General features: G+C 48.5%; 1 protein-coding gene across 4 annotated transcripts in view; it reads right to left on the reverse strand.

The window, feature by feature from the left end:
• Positions 1 to 27,137, reverse strand: part of NFX1 (nuclear transcription factor, X-box binding 1) — a 196,391-nt gene that overhangs the window by 39,897 nt on the left and 129,357 nt on the right. For all 4 annotated transcript variants that reach the window (XR_004644583.1, XR_004644584.1, XM_034761492.1 and 1 more), the window contains exons 14-17: positions 23,148 to 23,267; positions 17,918 to 17,997; positions 16,941 to 17,171; positions 9,904 to 9,977 (exon numbers count right to left, since the gene is read on the reverse strand). Coding sequence is in view for 2 of the 4 variants with exons in the window: in XM_034761492.1 (XP_034617383.1) it covers positions 9,904 to 9,977; positions 16,941 to 17,171; positions 17,918 to 17,997; positions 23,148 to 23,267 (505 nt within the window). In the remaining 2 variants the exon portion in view is untranslated. The remainder of the gene's footprint in view (positions 1 to 9,903; positions 9,978 to 16,940; positions 17,172 to 17,917; positions 17,998 to 23,147; positions 23,268 to 27,137) is intronic.

Raw genomic sequence — 27,137 nt, forward strand, 5'->3', positions numbered from 1 at the left:
GGGCAGTACACAAAGGGAACACACACACACACTCGCAGCCAAACATCTAATCACAGGAGTTTCTACTGACAGCTCCAGAAGAGACGTGTACCAGTGCTGACGTGGCCAGGCTAGAGCTACCAATATCAGAGAGGCTTCGTGCCTCCGAACCTTGAGTAGCACCTTGTGAACGAGCAGAATGGATGGAAGCACGTAAAGGAGGTGGTCCTTCCAAGGAAGAAGGAACATGTCCACGATCGGCTGTGATTCAGGAAGGAGCAGAACTGTGGACACTTCCTGTTGTTTCTTGTCACGAACAAGTCTATCTGAGGAGTTCCCCACTGTTGAAAGATGGTGTTCATGATGTCCAGGTGGATGGACCACTCGTGGTTGTGAAAGGACCTGCTGAGATGATCTGCTAACTCGTTCTGAGCTCCAGGGAGATAAGATGCCTCCAAGTGTATCGAGTGGGCTATGCAAAAGTCCCACAGTTTGAGAGCTTCCTGGCACAGGGGAGAGGAGCGAGTTCACCCTGTCTGTTTATATAAAACATCGTTGTTGTATTGTCTGTCATGACTGATACACATCTCCCCTCCAAGTGAGTTTGGAAGGTCTGGCATGCCAGACGGACTGCCCTCAGCACCCTGACATTGATGTGAAGTGAGAGCTCTGTTTGGGACCAGAGGCCCTGAGTCCTGAGCTCCCCTAGATATGCTCCCCACCCGATCGCTGATGTGTCCGTGACCAAGAAAAGAGATGGTTGAGGTCTGGAGAAAGGAATCCCTGCACACAGAGCTTGCAGGTTGAGCCACAATAGGAGAGACTCGAGAACCGGCTGGGAAAGAGTGACTATGTTGTCTAGACTGTCCCGGTTTGGTCGATACACCGATGCTAGCCATGCCTGAAGGGGTCAGAGCCTCAGTCTGGCATGCTGCACTGCATAAATACAGGCAGTCATATGGCCGAGGAGCTTCAGGAATTCCTTGCTGTGGTGCTATGAAATCATCTGATATCTTGTATGATGTTGCAAAGAGTCTGAAACCGTAACTCTGGTAGGAACATCTTGCCTTGTCTTGAGTCCAACACTGCCCCTATGAACTCTATCCTCTGAGTGGGGGACAGGGTTGATTTCTGCACATTCAGTAGAAGGCCAAAGATTATTGAAAGTTGATCTTATCAGGCTCACATGCAACTCCACTTGTGTTCCGCCTTGAAGAACTCTTGTGTGGAGAGTGCCTCCAAAGCCTCTCCACAACTCTCCTGGGGAGGGGAGTCCTGCGGAGCCCGACTCGACTGACCCGTTGGTGGAGTAGGTGATGGGCTAGGTGGTGCCGCACTTGAGTGGCCCGATGTAGGTCTCACTGTGCTTGAGTCTTTCCATCCCAGTCTCGGTGTGGGTGAGTCTGGCTTCTTATTCTTGTGGGGCATCGGGGACTGGGAGTGGTGCCGTGCACTACCATGTGTGGAGCCCCTGTGCAGGGAGCCCTGCTGGTGCTGAGTGTTTTTATCAGAATCCTTTCTTGGCTCCGAAGTTTCCCATGTCGATGCCGGAGCTCTGCACACTGATGTTGAGGTACTAGGCATCAATTCAACCGAACTCAACTCCGAGTGGGGACGGAGGGTGGCCCCCCTCAGAAGGATTTTTAACTGTTGGTCTCTTTATTTTTGAGTCTTGAGGCAGAATCCCCAACAGATCTTGCAACAGTTCTTCTGATGTGATTTACCCAGGCACTTCAAGCAGGAAGCAAGAGTGTCACTCCTGGGCATAGGCTTGTTACAAGCTGCACAGGGTTTAAACCCTGGGGACTGAGGCATGCCCTGGTGCCAGGGAGGGGGTAGGGAAAACAGGGAGTAACCCCTAGAACAATTCCTTACTGGGAGTCTAACTATACAATGACTAAACTAACTACAACTAACTAAACTATAAAACTTAACTATTTACAGAGCACAGTCTGAAGACCATTAGGGAGAAGGCTTGCCGAAGCAAGAGACGATGAGCGTACTGGCTAACCATCAGAGGTGGTAAGAAGGAATTCAAGTGGCAGTGGGTTGGCAGGACTCTGTATACAGCGCCATGGAGGTGCAACTCCAGGGCGTGCATGAACCGAACCGACTAGATGGGAACCGCTAGGGGGAAAATACTTCCAGCTACTGTGCATGTGGCATGGATACACCTAATTGCAATCGACATGAGCAAGTACTCAAAAGAACTGTTGCTCTTTGAGATGTGTTACTCATGTCCACTCCATTCTAGGTGTGTGCATGCCTCCATGCACCGTTGTCAGAAGCCTCATGTGCCATACCACGTAAGTACAACTTGAGGCACATGTGGGCAGTAGTGAGGGTAGTGGGTCCTCATGTGAGAGATCAGGTTGGACACAGTCTGGAAACATGCCTCCAGGAAAAAGGCTCTGGCCTGTGTAGAGTCAAGTATCGCTCCTATGAACTCTATACACTGCACAGGGGTCAGAGCTGATTTCTTTTGGTTTATTAATAGACCCAGATCGTGACAGGTGGAGTGCACCAGATCAAGGCTCCTTTTCACCTGGGCCTGAGAACTTTCCATGATGAGCCAGTCGTTGCGATACAGATAAACTTGTACACCTTGACTCCTCATAAGCGGCCACTGGTGCCATGCACTTTGTGAATACTCTCTGGGCAGATGAGAGGCCGAAGAGTAGCGCTGTGAATTGGAAATGGCGCTAGCCCACCACAAAGAATAGAAACTGTCTGTGACCTTTGAAAATGGAAATATGAAAGTATGCGTCCTTCAAGTCGAGGGCGGCATACCAGTCTCCTGGATCCAAGGAGGGGATGATGGAGGCTAGGGAGACCATGCGAAACTTCAACTTCTTGAGATATTTGTTGAGGTGACACAGGTCCAGAATGGGTCTTAGGCCCCATTTTTGCCTTTGGAATTAGGAAATGAGAGGAATAAAACCCTTTCCCCCTCATGTCTTGAGCGACCTCTTCTACTGCCCCCAAGTGCAGGGGGTTCCAACCTCCTGAACAAAAGGTTGCTTGTGAGAAGGGTACCTGAAGAGGGATGGGGAAGGTGGGCAAGATTTTTTTTTTTTTTTTTTTGAAAACTGTAGAGTGTAGCCCAAAAATATTATGCTGAGCACCCAACAGTCCGATGTTACACAGGATCATGCCAACAGGAAGGGATGTAGGCAGTTGAAAAAAAACTGGGGGAGGGGGTTTGGATCCTGGAAATCGACTGGGGTGCCATCCTCATGCGCACCATCAAAATGCCTGCCTCGAGCACCTTTGATGTCTTACTTGACCAGACTGGGCAGGTGAATGAGAGGATGAGGGACAATGGTGCTTTAACCTCTTGTCTCTCTCCTTTCTTTTGCAGTGCCCTGTCGAGGGGGACCCCAAGGTCTGGGCGGAGGAGGCAGCTGGAACAGCTTTTTTGCAGCTTGCAGCATGTAAAGGCTTAGTGAACACAAGGTGACCTAAGAGTCCTTCAGGCCACTCAGCCTCACATCTGTCTGTTCCGAAAAGAGTGCATTACCCTCGAAAGGGAGGTCTTAGATGGATGACGGCATTTTCTGGGAGAGACCCGAGGATTGCAGCCACAAACTGTGTCTCATGGCCACAGCTGAGGCCACGACTCTGGCTGCTGAGTCAGTCGAGTCCCATGCCACCTGGAGAGAGTACCTCGCCACCATCTTTCCCTCCTCCAGAATGACTGCAAACTCCGTGCCAATGCCCTGATGCAGGGAGTCTCTGAACTCATTGAGGGAGTCCCATAAATTAAAATTGTATCTCCCCAATAGAGCCTGGAGGTTTGACATCCTGAGCTGAGACTGGCCACCGAACAAACTTTTCTCCCAAAAAAGGTCCAGTCTCTTTGCGTCCTGCCCCTGCCTGCCCCTTTTGTTGGCCACAGATACCACTAGTGACCCCAGGGGCAGGTGGGTATATAGATATTCAAACCCTTTGGCAGGGACAAAGTACTTCTTTTCTGTCTGCTTGGATGTTGGTGGAATAGAAGAAGGGGTTTGCCACAGAGCCTTCTCAATTCTTAGGACCACCTTGTGCACCAGCAGCGTGATCCTTGTTGGGGCTGCTGCTGTTAAGAAATCGAACAGGGGGTCTGTTGGCTCTATCAGCATCTCCAGCTTGTGTGCCTTAAAATCATCTGGGGGCCAAGTGTAAGGGCCCCACCACCACCTCATCCAGTGACGAAGATGACACCCCCCTACTTACGAGGCAAAGGGCTAAACTCATGCTCCAACTCAGATGATTCTCCCCTTTGGGACCAAGGATGGGCCGTGGAGGCTTGTGTTTGGCGTTTGACTCCAGAAGCAGGGGACCGGTGCCTAAAGGCCGATGACTGACACCTCTCTTGGGAACGGTGCTGGGATGATGGGGAATGGTGCTGTGAGGGTGGAGAGCAATGCACCAAAGACTGTCTGGGGGACAGAGACCTGCGCTAGGGCATCAGTTGCCGGGAGGAGGGTCAGAACTGGGAATGTGAAGCCCAGTGTCTCAATGCAGGTGATCTGCACTGCATCAACGGGGACCGCGAGTGCGGTGCCGGTGTCCTGGGTCATTTGGCTGGGGACCACGGTTGCGGAGCTGGGGATTGTGGTCACTGAGCCAGGGAATGACGCCTCTGCTCCAGAGACCAGCAATGGTCCACTACCCTTTGAGGCAGACCCATGGCTGGCTTGCCCTTGGACTGGGAAGCCTTAGCAGTATCTACTGCTGGACATGGCGTAGGCAATGCCAAAAGGACCATAAGGTTCCTAGCCACCTAGAAGACCTTGGGTGCCAAAAGGCACTAAACAAGTACTGGGGTCCCATACCACTTGGAGGAGTCGGAGGTGGAACCCTGAGTGGGCTGAGGGGTCCAGATGGAGAGGTACCCCCTTGGAGCTCCGGGGTGGGCAGGCAGCCCAAACAGGTTCTTTGCTCAACACCCTATTTCCCTCTTTACTTGGTGCTGGGGAGCCATGCTGCTTTTTCTGGTGCTTCTTAGGCACCTGCGAGGGGGAGCGGTGCTGAGAGGAACTCGGTGCCGGCGGGGCACTCTGCACTGACGTGGATGTACTAGGCGTTGAATTGAGGGAGCGGGATGGCTCCGACACTGGGCGAAGTGCAGCCTCCCTGAGGAGGGCTTTAAGTTAAATGTCTGATTCTTTTTCGGTCCTTGGCCTGAAGTTTTTACAAATCCTGCACCTCTCCTTCACATGCGACTCCCCAAGCACTTTAGGCAGTTGCTATGGGGGTGCTAACTGGCATAGGCTTGTTGCAGACTGAGCACGGCTTGAAGCCCGGGAACCAGGGCAAGCCCCGTTCCTGGGACGAGATCCCTAATGGGGACACTAACCATAGAACACTATACAAACGACTAACGCTAATTAACTATGAAAACCGCTATCACACTTGCAAATGCAAGAGGAGGGCACTCCAACCAACCGTCACAGCCGATAAGAAGGAACTGAGACGGTGCAGAGCCGGTGGTACCTCATATACCAGGGCATGATCACAGGACTGCAGAGGTTGCCAAAGCTGGCCCTACGGATACTGCTAAGACAAAAAATTCTGACAATGGTGCACGTGGGCGGGCACACACCTAGAATGGAATCAACAGGTGCAAGCACTCGAAGCAGCAGCCTTGCTGGAATGCAGAGAGGTGAGGAGCTGGGCCTGGGGGGAGCAAGGGGATGATGGAAGACTCATACCAGGACGAGAAGTCAGGGGATTGGGAGAGACTGGGATGAGGAGCCAAGGGGAAACTGGGATTCAGATGAGGACAGGCTGGAGTGACGAGGGGCAGAAGGATCTCAAAGCACTCGAGCAAACTTCTCTCAAAACCTGGAATTCCTAGATTCCTGAATTTCAACAATCCTCTCCTGTCAGCAAACAGCTGTCAAATCTACTGGCAAAGTATGTCTCATCCCCCTCTAGTTGTTGGTCCACATAGAAGAAGACAACTTACTACTACTACTATCAGTTATTTTTCTAGCTCAAGAGGTAGAAGTAGGGGTTGTGGAGCTAACAGTTCTAACCTTACTGATGAACCATCTGGGAGTTAATACGGTTCTTCATAATGGAATTTACATTTCCCCCCACTTTGGTTGTATAAAAACTTAGTAAAATTACACACAAAAAACTATGTTAAATGTCAGTTAATATTGCAAAGTTAAGAACTCAATAGCTGGGCAAGTCACTTAAACCAGACTGTTTACAGGTGGTCACTGTGTCCTCCTCATGTTCTGGTGCTCCACTTAACATCCTAAGATCTGTTTAGCAGAAGTGCTGAGAGGGCTCATAGCTGAAAAATTAAGTCAATGAGAACTGTGCTCTGAACAAATAAAGTGCTATAAATGCTAAGTTCTTAAAAATCAGGCCACAAGCATTTTAGACAGCCTGACAATAGAATATTTTTCGTAGCATATGAGGGTTCTCTGAATATAACAAACGTAGCATATGAGGGGTTCTCTGAATATAACAGAGACAAAAGAATGGTCCTCTCTCTTGAAGGAAAGGAAAACACAGCAAGGCAAAAGTGGCCTGTGAGTTAGGCAGTCTTTCTGGATTCAGCTCTTTGGACTTGGTCTATCAGCGAGTCTCTTGTCTTGTAGAGGGGTCTACCTCTAGCCCCTCCTCTTGGGGCATCTTGCTTTGTAGCTAGTCTGTGTAGCTTTGGGAGAGGTAAGGCCTGTCTCCCTCTTGGCTGACCTGTCTCTGTTGTCAGCAGCCTCTGAGGTGGAGCAGCCCTCCTATTCACTGCCTCTTCCTGTGGCAGATTTCTGTTTTTAAGCTCCCCGCTTCCAGGCAGAACAAGGCTTACAAGTGTGCCTCATTAATGCTGAACAGGTCCAGAACAGCTCCTTAGGGTACGTCTTCACTTACCGGGAGGGTCCGGCGGCAGGCAATCGATGTTCTGGGATCGATTTATCGCGTCTGGTTAAGAGGCGATAAATTGATCCCGGATCGATCCCAGAAGTGCTCACCGTCGACGCTGGTACTCCAGCTCGCCGAGAGGAGTACGCGGCATCGACGGGGGAGCCTTCCTGCCGCGTCTGGACCCGCGGTAAGTTCGGACTAAGGTACTTCGAATTCAGCTACGTTATTAACGTAGCTGAATTTGCGTACCTTAGTCCGAAGTAGGGGCTTAGTGGGGACCAGGCCTTAGTCTCCTCTCCATTAGAATGAGGGCATGTCCCTTCATACCCTGTCAGGATGCTAAAAAATGTCTTTCCAATTTATATAAATTATTTTATAAATCTTTGGACCAGTAAATTTTCTTTTATATTCTTTCCAGATGAGAAGAGTGCATTATTATTACACGTCTCCTTACCTGTTAAAGGCATGTGTGGAATATTATCAAAGTATTCCTTCATCAGTTTCATAGAGTAGGAGTCACTCAGTAACAAACCATTAGATATTCAGATAGTTGCAGTATCTTGTCATAGAATATTACGGTTGGAAGAGACCTCAGGAGGTCATCTAGTCCAATCCCCTGCTCAAAACAGGGCCAACACCAACTAAATCATCCGAGCCAAGGCTTTGTCAAGCTGGACCTTAAAAACCCTAAGGAAACAGATCAACAGAGCCAGACGTGTACCCAGAAGCCTCCTACTGCAAGACAAGCCCAAGAAAGAATCCAACAGAACTGCACTGGCCATCACATACAGTCCCCAGCTAAAACCTCTCCAATGCATCATCAGTGATCTACAACCCATCCTGGACAACGATCCCTCACTTTCACAGGCCTTGGGTGGCAGGCCAGTCCTCGCCCACAGACAATTCGCCAACCTGAAGCATATTCTCACCAGTAACTACACACCACACCATAGTAACTCTAACTCATGAACCAACCCATGCAACAAACCTCAATGCCAACTCTGCCCACATATCTACACCAGCGACACCATCACAGGACCTAACCAGATCAGCCACACCATCACCGGCTCATTCACCTGCATGTCCACCAATGTAATAAACACCATCATATGCGAGCAATGCCTCTCTGCTATGTACATCGGCCAAACTGGACAGTCCCTACGTAAAAGGATAAATGGACACAAATCAGGAATGGCAATATACAAAAACCTGTAGGAGAACACTTCAACCTCCCTGGACAAACAATAGCAGATTTAAAGGTAGCCATCCTGCAGCAAAAAAGCTTCAGTACCAGACTTCAAAGAGAAACTGCTGAGCTTCAGTTCATCTGCAAATTTGATACCATCAGCTCAGGATTAAACAAAGACTGTGAATGGCTAGCCAACTACAAAAGCAGTTTCTCCTCCCTTGGTGTTCACACCTCAACTGCTAGAAGAGGGCCTCATCCTCCCTGATTGAACTAACCTCATTATCTCTAGCCTGACTCACTCTTGCTTGCATATTTATACCTGCCTCTGGAAATTTCCACTACATGCATCCGAAGAAGTGGGTATTCACCCACGAAAGCTCATGCTCCTATACGTCTGTTAGGTGCCACAGGACTCTTTGCTGCTTTTACACCTCCCTAGGTAACCCTTCCAGTGCTTCACCACTCGCCCAGTGAAATAGTGTTGCCTAATAGCCAACCTAGATCTGCCCTACTGCAACTTGAGACCATTGCTTCTTGTTCTGTCATCTGCCACCTATGAGAACAGCCTAGCTCCATCCCCTATGGAACCCCCCTTCAGGTAGTTGAAGGCTGCTATCAAATCCCCCACCTCACTCTTCTCTTCTGCAGACTAAATAACCCCAGTTCCCTCAGCCTCTCCTCATTGCTCCTAATAATCAGTTAATGTCAAATTGATGCATGCTTTGATAATGTCACTGTTCTGGCTTTGGTATGGGTTATTTTGTCTATTAAAGTATTGGTGACAAAGGTAACAGTTGCTGACAGTTTTTGCAGTGTGAGAATGGAATGCATCAGTGAGAATGGTAATCTATTCCTTGTATATTATATTCTCTCCAACTACCAGTCCAACACTACCATTAAAAATGTGTGGGAGATGATCCTGTGTTCCTTCAAGGAAGCAATTGTGATGACTAGCACAGATGACCCCGTCATACGTGACACCATTCTGGACAGTGATCCATTATAAAAAACTGGGGCCCTGATTCAACACAATCTTTAACATATGAGTAGTTTCATTGAAGTTAATGGGACTAAACAAACACTGTTTGGCACACGCTTGCACCTTTTTGGTGGTGTGTGTGACACCTATTGTATTATGAAGTACAGGGAAGGGCCCTGCAACCTGTTCCAACAGATTGATAGAGATTTGACCTACATGATGACTGGGAACTACACGCTCCTCTTTCTGAAGACTGCACAGGCATCTAGCTTTTCCACACACTTTATGGATATCTTGCCCATGCATTTCAGGTATTTTGTACTCTGAGACCTGGCAGTGAGGGAAGAAGCCACATAGACAGCATTTGCACCCCTTTACTTTTTAGGCATTTGTCATGGTCTTGAAAGGAAGAGACAAAAGTGCTACCCAGCAGTAATTGTACCTTAGGATTTAAAAAGTCCCCAATCTCCTCCTGGTGTTTCCAATATAATCCAAATGTAAATAAATAGAATGAAGAAATTTAGAAATAATTTAGAGTCATTGGTATAGTCTGCATCTAAATAGCTCTGGATGGCTAGAACTCTGTAGTGTTCCAGGGACGGGAGATCCTAGCCCTGATATGCAACCAAAGTTCTGCTCTATCTCCAATCAGCAATGAGAGAAGGAATATCTTTCAGTAAATACTGGTGAGCAAATAAGTTCAGAAGAATAGGGAGGGGGGAAAAAGAACTATAGGGTAGCTCATTTAATTTGGGAAAAGTGTATATAACAGAGCAGGTGAACCCAATAGGTTACCATATAAAAGTCAAATGCAGAAACCCTAACTTTGAGAAACTGTAGAAGAAAGTAAGTCGAGAAAAGGACAAGGAATAAAATAACCAGTACAAACCTTTGATATGTACTAGATGCTTCTGAGCAAATCATACTCTCCTTTCTTCTTCCACATTCACACTGAAGATCAACCTGTTATGCCATGAAAGCAGTAAATCAATTTTTTCCTCTTTATTTGTAACAAATATATCAGAAATCTAGTCTTCCAAAACATTATACAGGCTTAAAAAAATGCTAATCTTGAAAACTCATTTGTTTTTTTACTAAAAATTCAATTGATTTCTGTATATAGTTTCTACGGTAGACATGAGCTAAAGAAAGAAAAGAAAGATTACTTACCTTCCGTAACTGGAGTTTTTCTTCAAGATGTTTGGTCCCTATGTGTATTTCACTGTGGGTACACATGCGCTCCATGTGATCAAGACTGAAGATTCTTGCTAGTGGCCGTGCCTGTGCTCTTGCTTGCCTCATGCTCTGACCTGAGGCATATAGTCTATGCCTTGAAGAAGAGGGGAAGGAGGATAGGTAATGGAATACAGAGAGGGAACACATCACAAAGAACTCTGGTTATAGAAAATAGGTAACCATGCCTTCTTCTTTGAATGCTGGTCCCTATGTGTATTTCCCTGTGAGTGACTGACAAATAGTATTCAAGAAGAAGGGGTGTGTGAGATGGTATTGTGGTATTGAGGATTGAAGGACCATGGTCCCAAAGGATGCATCAGCTGAGGTGTGCACCAGGGACTCCACGTGGCTGCTTTACATAAAAGACAACAAGAGGTATGCCCTTAAATGAAGCTACTGAAGCAGCATTTGCTCTGGTGGAGCGGGCCCTCACTCTCTGGCAACAGAGCAAGGTACACCCCAATATCCACTTCATCTTTACGAGATCACTTGCCTTCTCATGTATTCTGCAATGCCAACAAAGAGCCTGGGTGACCTCCTAAAGGATTTTGTTCTTTGAAGATAGAATACCAATGCCTGAGACACATCCAGGGAATGGAGTCTCTGTTCCTTATTGGTGGTATGAGGCTTAGGGACAAAACACAGATAAGTGTATGGACTGATTCATGTAGAAATTGGAGACTACTCTGGGGACAAATTTACGGAAACCTTATCTTTATGGAATATGGTCTAAGGTGGATTAGCTATTAGGGCCCCCAATTTGCTTACCTTTCTAGCTGAAGTGATGGCCACCAGAAAGGTTTGAGTAAACCTTTAAAAAAAACAACCAGTAACTGGATGTATGAAGATCGAACAGTTGTTGATCAGAGGATGGCAGGCACTTATCATTGCCAAATGAATGCATAGCAAGCTAATGGAAAGCCTGGAGGATTTCAAGGTTGGTAGACAGTCCAAAATAGTAGGAATATTCATTTCCCCTCAGGACATATGGTGTGTAGGGCCCAACCATAGAATCTTTTCCACTTTGCGAAGAAACACTTGCTGGTGGACTCTTTCCAGCAGTTGCTAAGAATGACTAACAGCTGCCAAACATTTCTACTCTAGGTTTGATGCCTATCCAAATACTGTGCTGTGAGGTGAAGCTGGTCCTGGATTTGGATGTCTGAGCCTGCTCTTGTCCTGCATCAGGATATCTCGGAAGGGTTGAATGTTGACTGGCGGATGGGATGACAGCCGAAGAACAGGAAACCAAAATGGTCTTTGGCCACCTGGTGGTGATGAGGATGATTGCCACACCCTCCCAGATCTTCCTGAGAATTTGAAGTAGGAGTGGGATGGGGAGGGAAATGCGTACATCAGACTGCCTGACCATGGGATTAGAAGGGCATCATCTCTGGAATTCTGTCCCTTTGCCCCCTTGCGCAGCGCATTGTTTGTTGTCCTGCAACACAAATAGGTCTAGAAATGGGGATATCCATTGTTGGAATATGTCTCCTACCACTGAGTCATGAATCTCCCAATTGCGTTCGGTCGAAAAGTGACAGCTAAGGCTTTCTATTAGAGTATTGTGTATTCCAGAGAAGTGGACTGCTGACAGCATTATTTGATGATGAATACACCAATTATTGGTGGACCATCTCTATACAAAGGGGTGTAGATCTTGCTCCCCCCGCCCTTTGCTTGTTCATATAGAATACAGTTATGTTGCCCAACATTACCTGAACATGTTGGGAGTGGATAAATGGTAAGAACCATATGCAGGCTTCCTGAACTGCTTTCAGTTCCAGAAGATTTATATCAGAGGGGTAGCTGCGTTAGCCCTAGTCTACACTGTGGGGGGGCATGGGGGATCGATCTAAGTTATGCAACTTTAGCTACGTGAATAATGTAGCTGAAGTCAACTGCTGCCGCTCCCCCGTCGACTCTGCCTGCGCCTCTTGCAGGATGGGAGAGGGCTCGGGGGTCAATTTACGATCCCCTCTGGATCGATCACTGCCTGCTGATCCGGCGGGTAGTGTAGACATATCCTTAGTCTGTAGCCACAAAAACAAGGAGTCCAGTGACACCTTAAAAACTAACAGATTTATAAGAGGGGTCAATGTTCCTTGTACCGTGTGTTTGTTCAAATGAGTACCCCAGACTTTGAGATAGGCATCTGCCATCAATGTCTTCTGAGGAGTGGGGAGTGAGGGAACTCCTATGCACAGCTATTCTTTGTCCTGCCACCAAGCTAGAGTCGTGTACACTGGGAGGGATCATAACAAAACTTGTCCAGGCAGTGCTTACTTGGCATGTAAACTGTCTGAAGCCAGGTTTGTAGGCAGCAGAACTGCGATCTTACAAATGGGGTCCTAAGTGCAAGATGCCATGTGACCCAGGAGGATGAGGCATGTCTGATCCGATGTCAATGGACTCTGAGCCGATTAATCAGAATGTTCATGAACTTGTCCATAGGGGGGAGATAAACTCTGGCTCTAAGTGAGTCTAGAGTTGCGCCGATGAAATCTATGGTCTGTGTTGGAGTTAAAGTGGACTTTTCTACATTTATGCAGATTCCTACAGATGTTTGGAGAGTGAGTAAGGATGAGGTTGATGAGGGTGCCTCCCGACAAGACTTTCCCATAAGAAAAATATGGATATGGGCTATTGAGTTTTGCTACCACTGAACATGGATATGGACGGAAGTGTGCTGCTACTTCTGGAAGCACTTTTATGAATTCTCTGGGTATTGTTGCTAATTCAAAGGGAAGCACCCTGTATTGAGAGTGGTTTGTACCTACCACTCAGGAACCTCCTTTGGGACAGAAAGATATCTATGTGAAAATAGGCACCCTTGATGTCAAGAGTTGTGAACCATTTGTTTCTGTTCAGACAGGATTATTGATGGCAGAGTGACCATTCTGATTCTTAATTTTCAGATAAAGAAACTGAGATGATGGAGGTCTAACGTGGGTCTCCATCCTCCTGTTTTCTTGGGGATCATGAAATATTTGGAATAAAAACTGTTTCCCTGGTGCTGGCACCTGCTCTGTGGACCCTTGATGAAGTAGAGAGTGTACTTCCTGTAAGGTGCTCCTTCATGAGAATGGTCCCTGAAAAGGGAGCGGGAAGAGGATTTTGGAGGGGGAGGGGAAAGGAACCATTGTGTAATCAAAGCAGATGCCACAGAAGACCCTTCCATCTGCTGTGATTGCCATATATGGAAAAATTGGGCGAGCTAGCCACCAAATCGAATTTCAGGGGTGGGAGAACATGGCCTCTGGGTGAGTTGGCTGCTCTTGGAGGTCCTGTCAGAAGTATTTCTTGCCTGATAGTTGAGGATGGAAAGAGCAGCATTCTGCTTGGGTCTTTGCACACTCTGCCTCTTTTGTGGCAGTTTGTACCCTTTCCAGTGGTAGAAGGGCTGAGCTGGTGGTCCAGGATGGTGCAGGATTATTTGCTCTATTTCCTCCTGAGAGCTAGTCTATATAAACCCAGGGAGCAGAGGGTCACCTTCAAGTCTTTTAATGGGGGTAATGACTCATCAGTCTTTTGGCTGAATACACTGTCTCCTTCAACTGTAAGTACTCCACAGTGGCTAGGACTTCTCTGGGGAATCCTGAGGAGTGAAGCCAGTTTTTTCCCCTCACACCACAATGTTGGTAGCCATTGATCTAGAAGTTGTATCAGCCATGTCTACCGTTGCCTGGAGGGATGATATAGCCACCAATCTACCTTATTCAATAAAGGGCCTGGAATTGCCTCCCCAAGGAAGGCAGAGCACTTGTCTCTAAATTCCTAAAACTTGGAATAGTTGGCAAAATGATATTTTTCCAGAAGCACTTGGATACTGGCTATGTGGAACTGCAAACTTGTTGATGTAAATTCCCTCCTTCCCAGAAGGTCCAGACATTTCACCTCCTTTTCTGAAGGGAGGTATCTGCTTTATTGTTGTCTACTCCTTTGTGTGGCAGCTTGCACCACAAGCGGTTCGAGGCATGATGGAGTAAAAAAGAAATCTGCTCCCTTAGATGGGACAAATCTTTTCTCTGCCCTCTTACATGTAGGGGCACATATAGTTGGAGTATGCCACACCACCTTGGCTGTCTCTAGGATAGACTTGTTCACTGGGCGCACCATCTTACTCCTTCCAACACTCTGGAGAATATCCAGCAGTTTGTGGGATAACTCCTGGACCTCCTCCTGAGGGAATCATCTCAGCCACCCTTAATAGACTCCTGGAACCATCTCTGGTCATCTGATGGATAAGGCAATGACATAGCGACCACTTAGTTAGGAGAGGAAGATGATATACCCGATGGGATGGGTGGTAACACAAGATCCAGTTCTTCTCCCCCTTCTTCCATGGGCTATAGAAGGAGCTCAGGATGGTCTCTTGTGAAAGGGGGGAGGATGTGATTCTCTATGTAACTGCACTGGCTGTGGATAACGGGTATATGGGTTCCATGGTCCCCACTATGGACAGTGATATGGGTCCATCATGGGTTGTCAACATCTCCAGGTTGAGAACCAGTGCTGAAATGATGGGAGAATGCGGACTGGACTAGATAGTGATATCCTTGGTAGTGATATACTTCTCGCCAGATGGAGGATGATGGTATTTGTCTCCTCATACTTGAGCTCCTGAAGTCTTTTGGAAGTCTTAGATTCCAAATGCAAACATGACAGTACCATCAGTGCATGTGGTTCTTAGGACTTCTTTGGTAGTGGAGGTCGAGACTCATGGCACTTCTCTTTGCTCAGTACCGAATGCAAAGTGGTAGTGGCCAGAGAAGTGTTAGTCTTCTAAGCCTCAGAATAAGTACTGTGGGTCTTTGGGGATTTAGAACCAGAGCGTGATGATTCAAGTGACAATTGGGGAGGGGACTTAGAGGAAGAGTTTTCTCTCGAGGACAGAGATTGCTTCTCTTGAGTGGAGGAGTCCTTAATTGTATTCCTATTCACCCAGGTATCAAAAATGATTGTAACTGGGGACATGCTTCTCAATACCTTTGACCAATATACGGGAGGGCTGCCTGGCCTGCATCAGACTGAGGTTTCATTGCCTGCTCCATAAAATGTATTCTGAGCCTAAAGTCCTGCACCTGGCAGGTCCAGCTAGGAAAGGAGCAGCAGATACTGCACCTGGTAGAGAAATGTACTTCTCCCAGGCAGCATAGACACCTCTGATGATTGTTACTGACTGGGAAGGCTCATGGGCACGAGAGGCAGTTTTTGAATCCCAGTACTCCCAACATAGCTCAGTCTTCATGCTGGGAAGAGGGTAGAGAGGTAGGGTTGGGGAAAAGCCTCTAAAAGGGAAAAAAGGTTCCCCAGTTCCTAACTAAATACACTATCTAATAAAAAATATTTTAAAACTATATACAGATAAAGTTGAAGGAAGAACTTTGAGGACACTAGAGTGTTCCATCTCAGACCACGCAGCAGTAAGCAGGAACTAGAGAGGTGGTTGGCTGCATTGTCTCTTACAACCCACAGTACAAGAAGGATGTGGAAAAACTGGAAAGCGTCCAGCGGAGGGCAACAAAAATGATTAGGGGGCTGGAGCACATGACTTATGAGGAGAGGTTGAGGGAACTGGGATTATTTAGTCTGCAAAAGAGAAGAATGAGGGAGGATTTGATAGCTGCTTTCAACTACCTGAAAGGGGGTTCCAAAGAGGATGGATCTAGACTGTTCTCAGTAGTACCAGATGACACAACAAGGAGTAATGGTCTCAAGTTCCAGTGGGGGAGGTTTAAGTTGGATATTAGAAAAAAAATTTTCACTAGCAGGGTGGTGAAGCACTGGAATGTGTTACCTAGGGAGGTGATGGAATCTCCTTCCTTAGAGGTTTTTAAGGTCAGGCTTGACAAAGCCTTGGCTGGGATGATTTAGTTGGGGATTGGTCCTGCTTTGAGCAGGGGGTTGGACTAGATGACCTCCTGAGGTCCCTTCCAACCTTGATATTCTATGATTCTAACCTAGGTTCGGAGAACAGGAGTGCAGCTATAGACCAATGGACACTAGTAGCAAGATCTTCCACTCTCAGGCTCATCAAACACATGTACTCACAGTGGAATACACATAAGGACTAGCACTCGAAGAACCACCATTTTCATTGGGAGATTTGGGTGGTTATTTTGTTCACATCTACTATAGTGAAACACAGAGTTTGATTTTCCCTGCTTCTGAGCAAAGATCAGATGATGTGGGTGTGTGAAGGAGTCTATTCTATGTGGTTGCCCCCAGCAGGCTGCTCTATGTTATGTCATTAGCTTAAGTTTACTACGATTTTATATCAATCGAGGACAAATTCAGCTCTCCTCTGCCACATCTCCTTACCCATACCAAATCTCCACAAGCAATAGAGAGCTAGCTTATGCAGGAGCAAAAAGTGAATGGATCACATCTGAGGATCTGGGACAAATATTTTAACAGACAGAAATCTGGCAGGTACTTTTGCTCAAACTACTAGCCATTCTACTAGTGGCAATTTAAAAAACAAAATAACCATGAAATACATAATGCTTTATCACATATTAATATAATAATTTATATCAAAACTTGCATACTGATAGTATGCATCATCAGAAAGTTTCTATGTCAGTATTTTAATTTTTTTTTATGATCGTTCATTATTGACTGAAACCTGTTGATTTAGACAGACAGACAAATTGTACACTATGTTCTGTGTTCCAGAGCCATCACCTTTGTGTTGCAAGAAGTTGTAGGACAAGGTAAAGATGGATGGCACGGAGCCATACAGGGATGATTACAGTATAGTCTCAGACTAGTACATGGCTGTTTGCACTCTTCATTTATGAGACACACCCCTTTGTGACAAATCCTTTTACATTTGTGCATTCCACATTTTAATATTTGATTGCAGCGAAGACCACAAGAGATGTCAGCGAGATGACAGGGAATATTGTTCCGCAGCTGGAAAAGGAAAAAGACGGTATAACTAACAGTGAACGTGTTATTGTAAAGTGTGTATTCTCAGATACTTTTAATCATGTTTATATTTTAATATAGCATATATTTTTAGAAGAAAATTATCTATGGTTTTGCACTAAGCTCTTTGCAATCTATTTTAAGCCCAAACCTGAGTACATATAGGTCATGTCATACTTGAAAATACTGCATCAGGTCTGTACACATGATGTCTAAAGAAGGCAAAACTGCATCTGATCGTTTTAAACTGCATGAAACAGTGTACTTACAAACACTATCAGCATAGTCTCTGTGGGTAGCAATTTTATGGCTACTTGGGGAGTAGTCTTAGGCTAGGTCCACACTACCCGCCCGATTTGGCGGGTAGAGATCGATCTTCTGGGATCGATTTATCGTGTCTCATCTGGACGCGATAAATTGATCCCAGAAGCGCTCCCCCCTCGACTGCAGAACTGCTCGCCGAGAGGAGGAAGCGCTGTCGACGGGGGAGCTTGCCTGCGCCACGTGGACCCATAGTAAGTAAACTTAGTTCGATCTAGGAAATGTCGACTTCAGCTACGCTATTCTCGTAGCTGAAGTTGCGTTTCCTAGATCGATCCCCCGCCCCAGTGTGGACGAGCCCTTAGAAAAGTAAATATCAAGTGCTTACTCTAAGTTACAAAGTAACGTGTAGTTTAGCCCACGTAAAGCTATCGCTCATTTGTAATTTGCTCAATAGCAGCCACACTTACTTCATGCTTGCCCATACACCATTTTTGAGTGAGGTATGTACAGGGTGGGCACTTCTCTTCATTATGGCAGGTATGGTACACTGCAGGCATAGGAATACAAAATCAAGAAACAATTCTTAAATACTTTAGTTCACTCAGACATTTTAGGTATATTACAGAGCCTTTTATATTCTAATTTATTCTTTCAGAACCACACAATTTATGTTTGTGTGGTATTCTATTATGTTTAAATTCTTTAAAAGCAGGATGACATGTTAGCTGCGTAGACATTCCTTCCTTCCTTCCTGGAGTTCCTGCGTTGAACGGTAGGACATTTTGAGTATTAGCTTTAAGAGCAGTGGTTTTCAACCCATGGTCCACAGACCCCCAGGGGGTCCGCAGACTATGTCTAAGATTTCCAAAGGGTCTGCAAATGAAAAAAGGTTGAAAACTACTATTCTAGAGCATGGCACAAGAAAGCATTGTCAGTAATTTGATCAATTTGTTCTGTACTATGCTTTGTATCAATAACATTTTCTGCAGATATGGCTAACAAATTCTTCAAAAACTTTGGATGGTGCATGAAACCCCAACATTTTACCTGGAAAAAAAGTACCATTATATTCATGGAAAGGAAAGATTTAAATATACCTAATCTGGTTCATCTTTCGAACAGCAAAGGACAGTTACCTGTTCCGTAACTGGCGTTCTTCGAGATGTGTTGCTCAGGTGTATTCCACAGTAAGTGTGTGTGCTCGCCACGTGCACTGGTGCTGGAAGTTTTTCCTCTTAGCAGTATCCATACTGGGGGAACGCTGCTGCGACCCTAGAGTGGCGCCTCTGTACCGCACTATAAGGGGAGCTGCGCACTCCCCCCACCCTCGGTTCCTTCTTGCCGGACAACTCTGACAGAGGGGAAGGAGGGCGGGATGTGGAATACACCTGAGCAACACATCTCGAAGAACGCCTTTCTTCGAGTGATTGCTCATGTGTATTCCACAGTAGGTGATTCCAAGCAATAACTGTTGGAGGTGGGTAGGAGTTCACGATAGTTCGGGACAAAGTACCACCCTGCCAAACCCGGCGACATCCCTAGACTGGGAGACGATCACGTAATGCGAAGTAAATGTGTGAACTGAGGCCAAAGTGGCCGCCCTACAAATGTCCTGAATAGGGACAAGGGCTACATAGGCAGCTAAGGAGGATTGAGCCCTCGTTGAGTGCGCCCTAATGATCGGTGGCGGGGGGACCCCTGCCAGATCATAGCTCGTGCGTATGCACAAAGTGATCCAGCGGGAAAGCCGTTGGGTAGAGATAGGCTGCCCTTTTACCCGCTCGTCCGAGGCAAATAAAAAGTTGTGAGGATTTCCGGAATGGCTTGGTCTGATCCAGATAAAAAGCCAGCGTCCTACGCACATCGAGTGTGTGGAGGCGGCGTTCCTCATTAGAAGAATGGGGCTTAGAACAGAGCACAGGAAGAAAGATGCTCTGTTCCATATGGAAAGCGGAGACCACCTTCGGGAGGAATGCCGGGTGTGGGTGGAGCTGGACTTTATCCCTGTGGAAGACCGTGTAGGGGGGTTCCGAGGTTAAGGCCTTAAGTTCTGAAACACGTTGGGCCGATGTGATCGCTACAAGGAAGGCCACCTTCCAAGAGAGGTGAGACCAGGAACATGTGGCCAGGGGTTCAAAGGGGGGCCCCCCATGAGTCAGGACAAGACCAGGTTGAGGTCCCATTGCAGCACGGGGGGTCTAGCGTACGGGAATGAACGGTCGAGGCCCTTCAGGAAACGGGAGATCATTGAGTGGGAGAAGACCGAGTACCCTTGCACCGGCGAGTGGAAGGCCAATATGGCCGCCAGGTGCACCCTGACTGAGGTGGAGCGCGGCCAGATTGGGATGGAGGAGGCGCGCCCCGTCCTGGGAGAGGAGGTCCAGGCGGAGCGGCAGTGCCCTTGGGGGGCCACCAAGAGGCATAGGAGGGGCCCGTACCAGTGTTGATGGGCCCACACCGGGGCTATGAGAATGAAAACGGACAAGGCAAGAGTCACCTTCTGAAGGACCTTGGCGATGAGGGGGAAAGGGGGAAAGGAGTAGAGGAGCTGGCCGGACCACCGTAGGAGAAACGCATCGGAGATTGCGCCCTTCCCCACCCCTCCCCTAGAGCAGAACCGGGGGCAACGCCGGTTCTGGCGGGTTGCGAACAGGTCGATCTGGGGGACTCCCCACTTCCGGAAGAGCTGGTGAGCGACCTATGAGTGGAGTGACCACTCGTACTGGGGGGAGAAGACCCTGCTGAGGCGGTCCGCTTGTGTATTGCGGACGCCCGGGAGGTGGGCTGCCCTCAGGGAGATATTGTGGGCTATACAGAACTCCCGTAGGTTCAGGGCTTCCCAGCAGAGTGCTAAAGAGCGAGTCCCGCCTTGCCTGTTGAAGTAGTACATGGCGGCGGTGTTGTCCGTGAGGATCCTGACCACCCTGCCGTGGAGGTGCGTGAGGAAAGCCACGCATGCGAACCACACCGCCCTGAACTCCTTGACATTTATGTGAAGAGACAAGTCCAGAGTCGACCACGTTCCCTGGGTCTGCACGTTCCCTGTGTGGGCTCCCCAGCCGAGGTCCGAAGCATCGGACACCAGATCTATGGACGGGCTGGCATCCCAGAAGGGAACTCCTTGCAGCATATTGCTTGGGCAAGACCACCACTGAAGGGAACCCAGTATCGGGGACGGAACTGTAAGCATCTTGTCTAGGCCGTCCCGAGCTTGGGAGAATTGGGAGGCTAGCCAGATCTGGAGGGGCCTCATACGGAGTCTGACATGGCGGACCACGTACGGATACGCCGCCATGTGCACCAGAATTCGAAGGCACACCCTCGCTGTGGTCACCGGGAAAGCTGTGACTGAGACGATGAGATCCTTTAGGGTCTCGAACCTGTCCAGGGGTAGAGAGGCTGTGGCCCTCGAGGAGTCCAGCAGAACCCCAATGAACTCTATGTCCTGAACGGGAACTAATGTTGATTTGGTCTCGTTCACCACTAGGCCGAGACCGGCGCATGTTGATAGGTCCAGGGAAGGGATAATAGAGGCCAGAGACACCATGCAGAACTTGGAACAGATTAGAAACTGGTTTAGGTCCCCAGGTCAAGGAGGGCCTGAGGCCCCCTTTGGCATTCGGGATCAGGAAGAATGTGGAGTAGAACCCTTTGCTCTGGAATTCCATGGGTACCCTTTCCACCGCCCCCAGGTGCAGAAGCCGGTCCACCTCCTGCCCCAGGAGGCGGACATGCTCTGGGTCCCCCCGGGGCCATCATGGAGGGCGGGTGATTTGGCGGGGGTGAGGTGAACTGCAACATGTAGCCCTTGGAAATGGTACTGAGAACCCACTGACCCGATGTTATGTGGGACCACGCCCCGTGAAAGGCAGACAATCAGTTGCAGAACACAAACTTTATTAAACGGGGGGGGGAGGGGTGTCTCCCTGGTAACAGGCCCGGTGCCCCCCTGCAAATAGTCAAAAACGGCTCTTTCCCTGCCTCTTGCCCTTGGAGGGCCCAGGCTGCGGGGCAGAGCGGGACTACTGCTGAGACTGGCATTTCTGGTCTCTGGGTCTTTTATACAGGGGCTCGTATCTGCTACTCGCAGGCTGAGCCGCCGGAAGCTATTTGGCCTTGTCCTTGGCCAGAGGGACATAGAGGCCCAAGGTCTGCAAGGTAGTGCTGGAATCTTTTATTCCATGCAGCCTGACGGCCACCTGGTCCGCAAAGAGCACCTTCCCATCGAACGGAGGTCCTGCATCAGGGATTGGTCCTCTGTCAACAGTCCTGACAACACAAGCCACGATGCCCTGCGCATGGAAATCATGGAAGCCATCGAGCAGGCCGCAGTGTCAGCTGCATCCAACGCCGCTTGCAGGGCCGCTTTAGCAGCCGCTGCCCCCTTTTCCACCAGCACCTTGAAGTCTTTCCTATCCCGATCTGGGAGGAGGGGCTTGAACTTAGGCAGAGACTCCCACAGGTTGAAGTCATATCTGCTCAGTAAGGCCTGGTGGTTGGCTACTCTAAGCTGGAAACTTGCAGAGGAATAAAGCTTTCTCCCAAAGGAGTCCAGCTGTCTGGCGTCCTTATTTTTGGGGGTGGGCGCAGGCTGGCCCTGTTGCTCCCTGTGGTTTACTGATTCCACCACAAGCAAGTTGGGTGCCAGGTGGGAATAGAGGTATTCGTGGCCCTTGGCCGGCACAAAGTCTTTCCTCTCCATCTTCTTGGAGATAGGGACCAAGGACGCAGGGGTTTGCCACAGGGTGTTGGAGATGTTGGCAATACCCTGGTGCAGTGGCAGGGCCACACGGCCCGGTGCCAAGGGAGACAGGACGTTGAAGAGAGAATCGGACGGACCCTCCACCTCCTCGGCCTGCAGCTGGAGGCTGGATGCCACCCACTTTAGCATGTCTTGGTGTGCCTTGAAGTCCTCCTGTGGGACTGAAGGTGGAGGCTCCGTTATGGTGTTGTCTGAGGTCGGGGAGAGGGCCCGCACGAAGCCGGGAGCCTCGGTCGGTGCCAGGGCGTTGAGCCCCAGATCAGAATCCAGGCACGGGTCCGCCGACTCGTGACCTGCTGACTTGTCCCGTAGGTGGCTGGACGAGGCTATGGAGCCTGAGATGCTCTGGTGACCAAACTAGCCCCCGTCTGGGCTGGCATCGGTGGCCATGGTGTCCACTGGCACCACTGTCCTTGCCACAGGGCCCCTTGCCATTGACCCGTCGAGTGCGACGTCTAGCTGATGGGAGCTGGAATGGGAACGACGACGTCGATCCCGGCGACAGTGGCTGCGGTATCCACGCCGTGCAGGCGAGCGCTCCCGGTGCCTCTCTTGGTGCCTACGCTCGCTGGCAGGCGGTGTTGAGGGTCCCTGCGACTCCCGTCCTGACGGCGACCCCACTAAGGTCGAGAAGAGAATGCTGCAGCAGAGCTGGAGCACAAAGTTCCGACTACCTTCAATGGCAGCAAGAAGGAACTGAGGGTGGGGGGAGTGCGCAGTATAGAGGTGCCACTCTAGGGGTCGCAGCGGCGCTCCCCCAGTACGGATACTGCTAAGGGAAAAACTTCTAGCACTGGTGCACGTGGCGAGCACACACACCTACTGTGGAATACACCTGAGCAATCACTTGAAGAAGAAACAATAAGTCTGAGAACACAGAAAAATTTAGACACTAGACAATTTTAAAAAGTTATGTGGGCATACCTATGACTTACCTGGATGATCACATTCATGTGGTCTGGTACATGAGTTTTTACATTCTGGTGGCTGAGTACCACAAGGAACAGGAGGATAAATTACCGACTCACCACAGTAACAAGTTAGTTCATCAAAACCTGACAAAGCAAAACAAACCAAACAACTAATCAATAGAGTTGAAAAAATATTACCTTGGTTAAAAAACATCCAGCTTAAGAAAGTTAAAGGAGCAATAAAAAAAAAAATAAGAAATCATATAACAAATGGGTGCTCTCCAGACGGTTAATATTACCTTTTTAATAAATCTTAGAAAACGGGTCACAGGAAAATAGGCCCTGAACAAAAATTTTAAGTACTGTACTCATGTTAAGACCTAAGGCAAACAGGAGAGGCTAAGGGAAGTTTGAGTAGCAGCTGCAGAACCTGCAATTTGATTTGACTTAGTGAATTGTATGTTTGATCTGTTTGTCTCTCAGTGCCATGGGGATTTGGGCCTTTGTTCAGGCTAGGTGATTGAAGTCTGAGCTGTTAAGACCTTCCCTGTTAACAAGGAACCATACTGACTTGCTATGCTAGGCATATAAACTAGTTACAAAACCAACTCCTGAGTGAGGAAACAACACATGCTAACGGGAGTCTGAGTGAGTGTAGGAGCTTTTTCTCCAGGTATAGTTCTACACAAGCAACGATGCTGACCAATGATGGAACAGTTATTATGACACATCCCTTAGAGGCCACATTCTGTTTCCTGCCTGTCGACAGAAGAGGCTCTCTGTGCATAAAGTTCAAGTTGATGGCTGCATTAGAGAAAAAGATCTGTCATCTTGGTGTGTAGCTAATAACCCACTGTACTATGAGAGTTGCCTTACCAAGTGTGGGGTCAGTCTAATGAGACAATTCAATTAACAGTAGAATACCAAGGGAGGAAAAAATCACTTCTGTAGCGGTAATGAGGGTGGCCCATTTCAAACAGTAGACAAGAAGGTGTGAGTAACAGTAGGGGGAAATTAGTATGGGGAAATTAGGTTATGTAATGACCCATCCACTCCCAGTCTTTATTCACAGAGCTTTGGAGCGGAGTCTGGAGCTGGAGCGCGGAGCAGTAGGTTTTTACCCAGAGCTGGAACGGAGCTGGAGCGGAGCAATTCAAAAATTTGATTGCTCCAAATCCCTGTTTATTCAGGCCTAATTTGATGGTGTCCAGTTTCCAAATTAATTCCAGTTCTGCAGTTTCACATTGGAGCCTGTTTTTGAAGTTTTTTGGTTGAAGAATTGCCACTTTTATGTCTGTTATTGAATGACCAGGGAGACTGAAGTGCTCTCCTACTGGTTTTTGAATGTTATAATTCCTGATGTCAGATTTGTGTCCATTTATTCTTTTGTGTAGAGACTATCTGGTTTGGCCAATGTACATGGCATGCTGGCACATGATGGCATATATCACATTGGTAGATGTGCAGGTGAATGAGCCCCTGATAATGTGGCTGATGTGATTAGGTCTTATGATGGTGTCCCTTGAATAGATATGCGGACAGAATTGAAGAAGTAGAAGTCACCTACTACAAGACAGGCCCAACAAAGAAAGTAACAGAACGCCACTAGCCGTCACCAACAGTCCCCAACTAAAACCTCTCCAGCACATCATCAAGGATCTACAACCTATCCTGAAGGATGATCCCTCACTCTCTCAGACCTTGGGAGACAGGCCAGTCCTCGCTTACAGACAGCCCCCCAACCTGAAGCAAATACTCACCAGAAACTACACACCACACAGCAAAAATACTAACCCAGGAACCAAACCCTGCAACAAACCCCTGCAACAACTCTGTCTGCATATCTATTCAAGGGACACCATCATAGGACCTAACCACATCAGCCACACCATCAGCAAGATGTCAAGCAAAGAAAGAAGCAAGAAAGATTCTATACAGACAGAAGCTAAGAGACGTTCTCTCCTGCTTCTGACTCTGTAGAAAGTCTCTTGCTGCTTTTCCCCTTGCTTAGAAAACTGATATCAAACTACTTTGACAAGATCTTAAACAAGACTACAATTCTGGTTGATGCAAGGTCATCAAGTACATTCAATATGTGAATTGTGGCTGTGACCAGAAGGGAACGAAGGGGATGCAGGAGAGAGACTGAGGGGAATCCAGAGAAATGCACAAAGGGAAGTTACTTACCTTTATAAAGAACGGTTACTTACCTTCTGTAACTGTTGTTCTTCGAGATGTGTTGTTCACGTCCATTACACATTAGGTGTGCGCGCGCTGCGTGCACGGACATCGGAAACTTTTCCCCTTAGCGGCTCCCGTCGGGTCGGCAGGGCCCCCCCGCCAGAGCGGCGCCCCGCTCTAGGGTATATATATCCCTGCAGACCCGACCCCTTCGGTTCCTTCTTGCCGGAGACTCCGACAGAGGGGAAGGAGGGTGGGAAGTGTAATGGACGTGAACACCACATCTCGAAGAACAACAGTTACAGAAGGTAAGTAACCGTTCTTTCTTCTTCGAGTGATTGTTCACGTCCATTACACATTAGGTGACTCCCAAGCTTACCATTGGAGGTGGGTAGGAGTCAAGGTACAACTGACTGTAGCACAGCCCGTCCGACCACCGCGTCCTCTCTGGTCTGATGGTGGATCGCGTAGTATGTACGGACGACCAGGTGGCCGCTTTACAGATTTCCTGGATAGGAACCTGCGCCAAGAAGGCCGTTGAGGACGCTTGGGCCCTAGTCGAGTGAGCCCGGATCTCTGGGGCCGGAACGTTGGCAAGCTCATAACATGTGCGTATACAATGCACAATCCATGCCGATAAGCGCTGTGTCGAGATAGGCAGGCCTCTCATACGTTCCGCAACGGCAATAAACAGCTGAGGTGTTCTGCTCCAGGTAGAACGCCAATGCCCTTCGAACATCGAGGGTATGAAGGCTGCGGTGGCAAGGGTCCGTATGGGGTTTAGGGAAGAACACCGATAGACAAATGTCCTGCCCCATGTGAAACTGCGAGACCACTTTTGGGAGGAATTTGGGGTGTGGTCTCAGTTGCACCTTATCCTTATGAAAAACTGTATAAGGGGGTTCTGAAGTGAGGGCCCTCAATTCCGATACCCTCCTGGCCGATGTGATGGCCACGAGAAACGCCACCTTCCACGAGAGGTGCATGAGGGAGCAAGCGGCTAGGGGTTCAAAGGGAGGCCCCATGAGCTTAGTCAGGACTAGGTTCAGACTCCACGCAGGGACCGGTGGTCGCGAGTAGGGAAACACCCTCTCCAGTCCCTTGAGGAATCGGGCTACTGTGGGGCTGGAGAATACTGACACGCCCAACTCCCCCAGATGGAATGCCGATATGGCAGCCAAATGCACTTTAATCGAGGCGGGGGCGAGCCCCTGATGCTTGAGGTGCAGTAAGTAGTCCAGGATCGATGGAACTGAGGCCTGCAGAGGCTGTATGTGCTGAGGCTCGCACCAGTGGGAGAACCTCTTCCATTTGGCCAGGTAGGTCACTCTTGTGGAGGACTTCCTACTACCAATGAGAATTTGCTGAACCTGGTGAGAGCACCTGTGTTCCGCATCGTTCAGCCAGAGAGATACCACGCCGTGAGATGTAGCGACAATAGGTTCAGGTGGAGCAGGCGACCCCTGTCTTGTGTGACTAGGTCGCGATGGAGCGGGAGGGTAATCGGGTCGGCTATGGACAATTCCAGCAGGGTCATGAACCAATGCTGTCGTGGCCATGCCGGGGCGATGAGAATAATTGTCGCCTTGTCCCTGTGGGTCTTGAGGAGGACCTTGTGGATGAGCGGGAATGGAGGGAAGGCATACCTCAGGCTCCCTCCCCACGGAATCGTGAAGGCATCTGCCAATGATCCCAGGCTGAGGTTCTGAAATGAGCAAAACCGAGGGCATTGTCTGTTGTCCTTGGTGGCGAAAAGATCCACCCGGGGAAAGCCCCACATCCGGAAGATTGAATGCAGGACATCCCGCCTCAACGCCCATTCGTGCATGTGGT

Source organism: Trachemys scripta, chromosome 2 (assembly GCF_013100865.1).
Source record: "Trachemys scripta elegans isolate TJP31775 chromosome 2, CAS_Tse_1.0, whole genome shotgun sequence".
Classification (NCBI taxonomy): Eukaryota; Metazoa; Chordata; order Testudines; family Emydidae; genus Trachemys; species Trachemys scripta.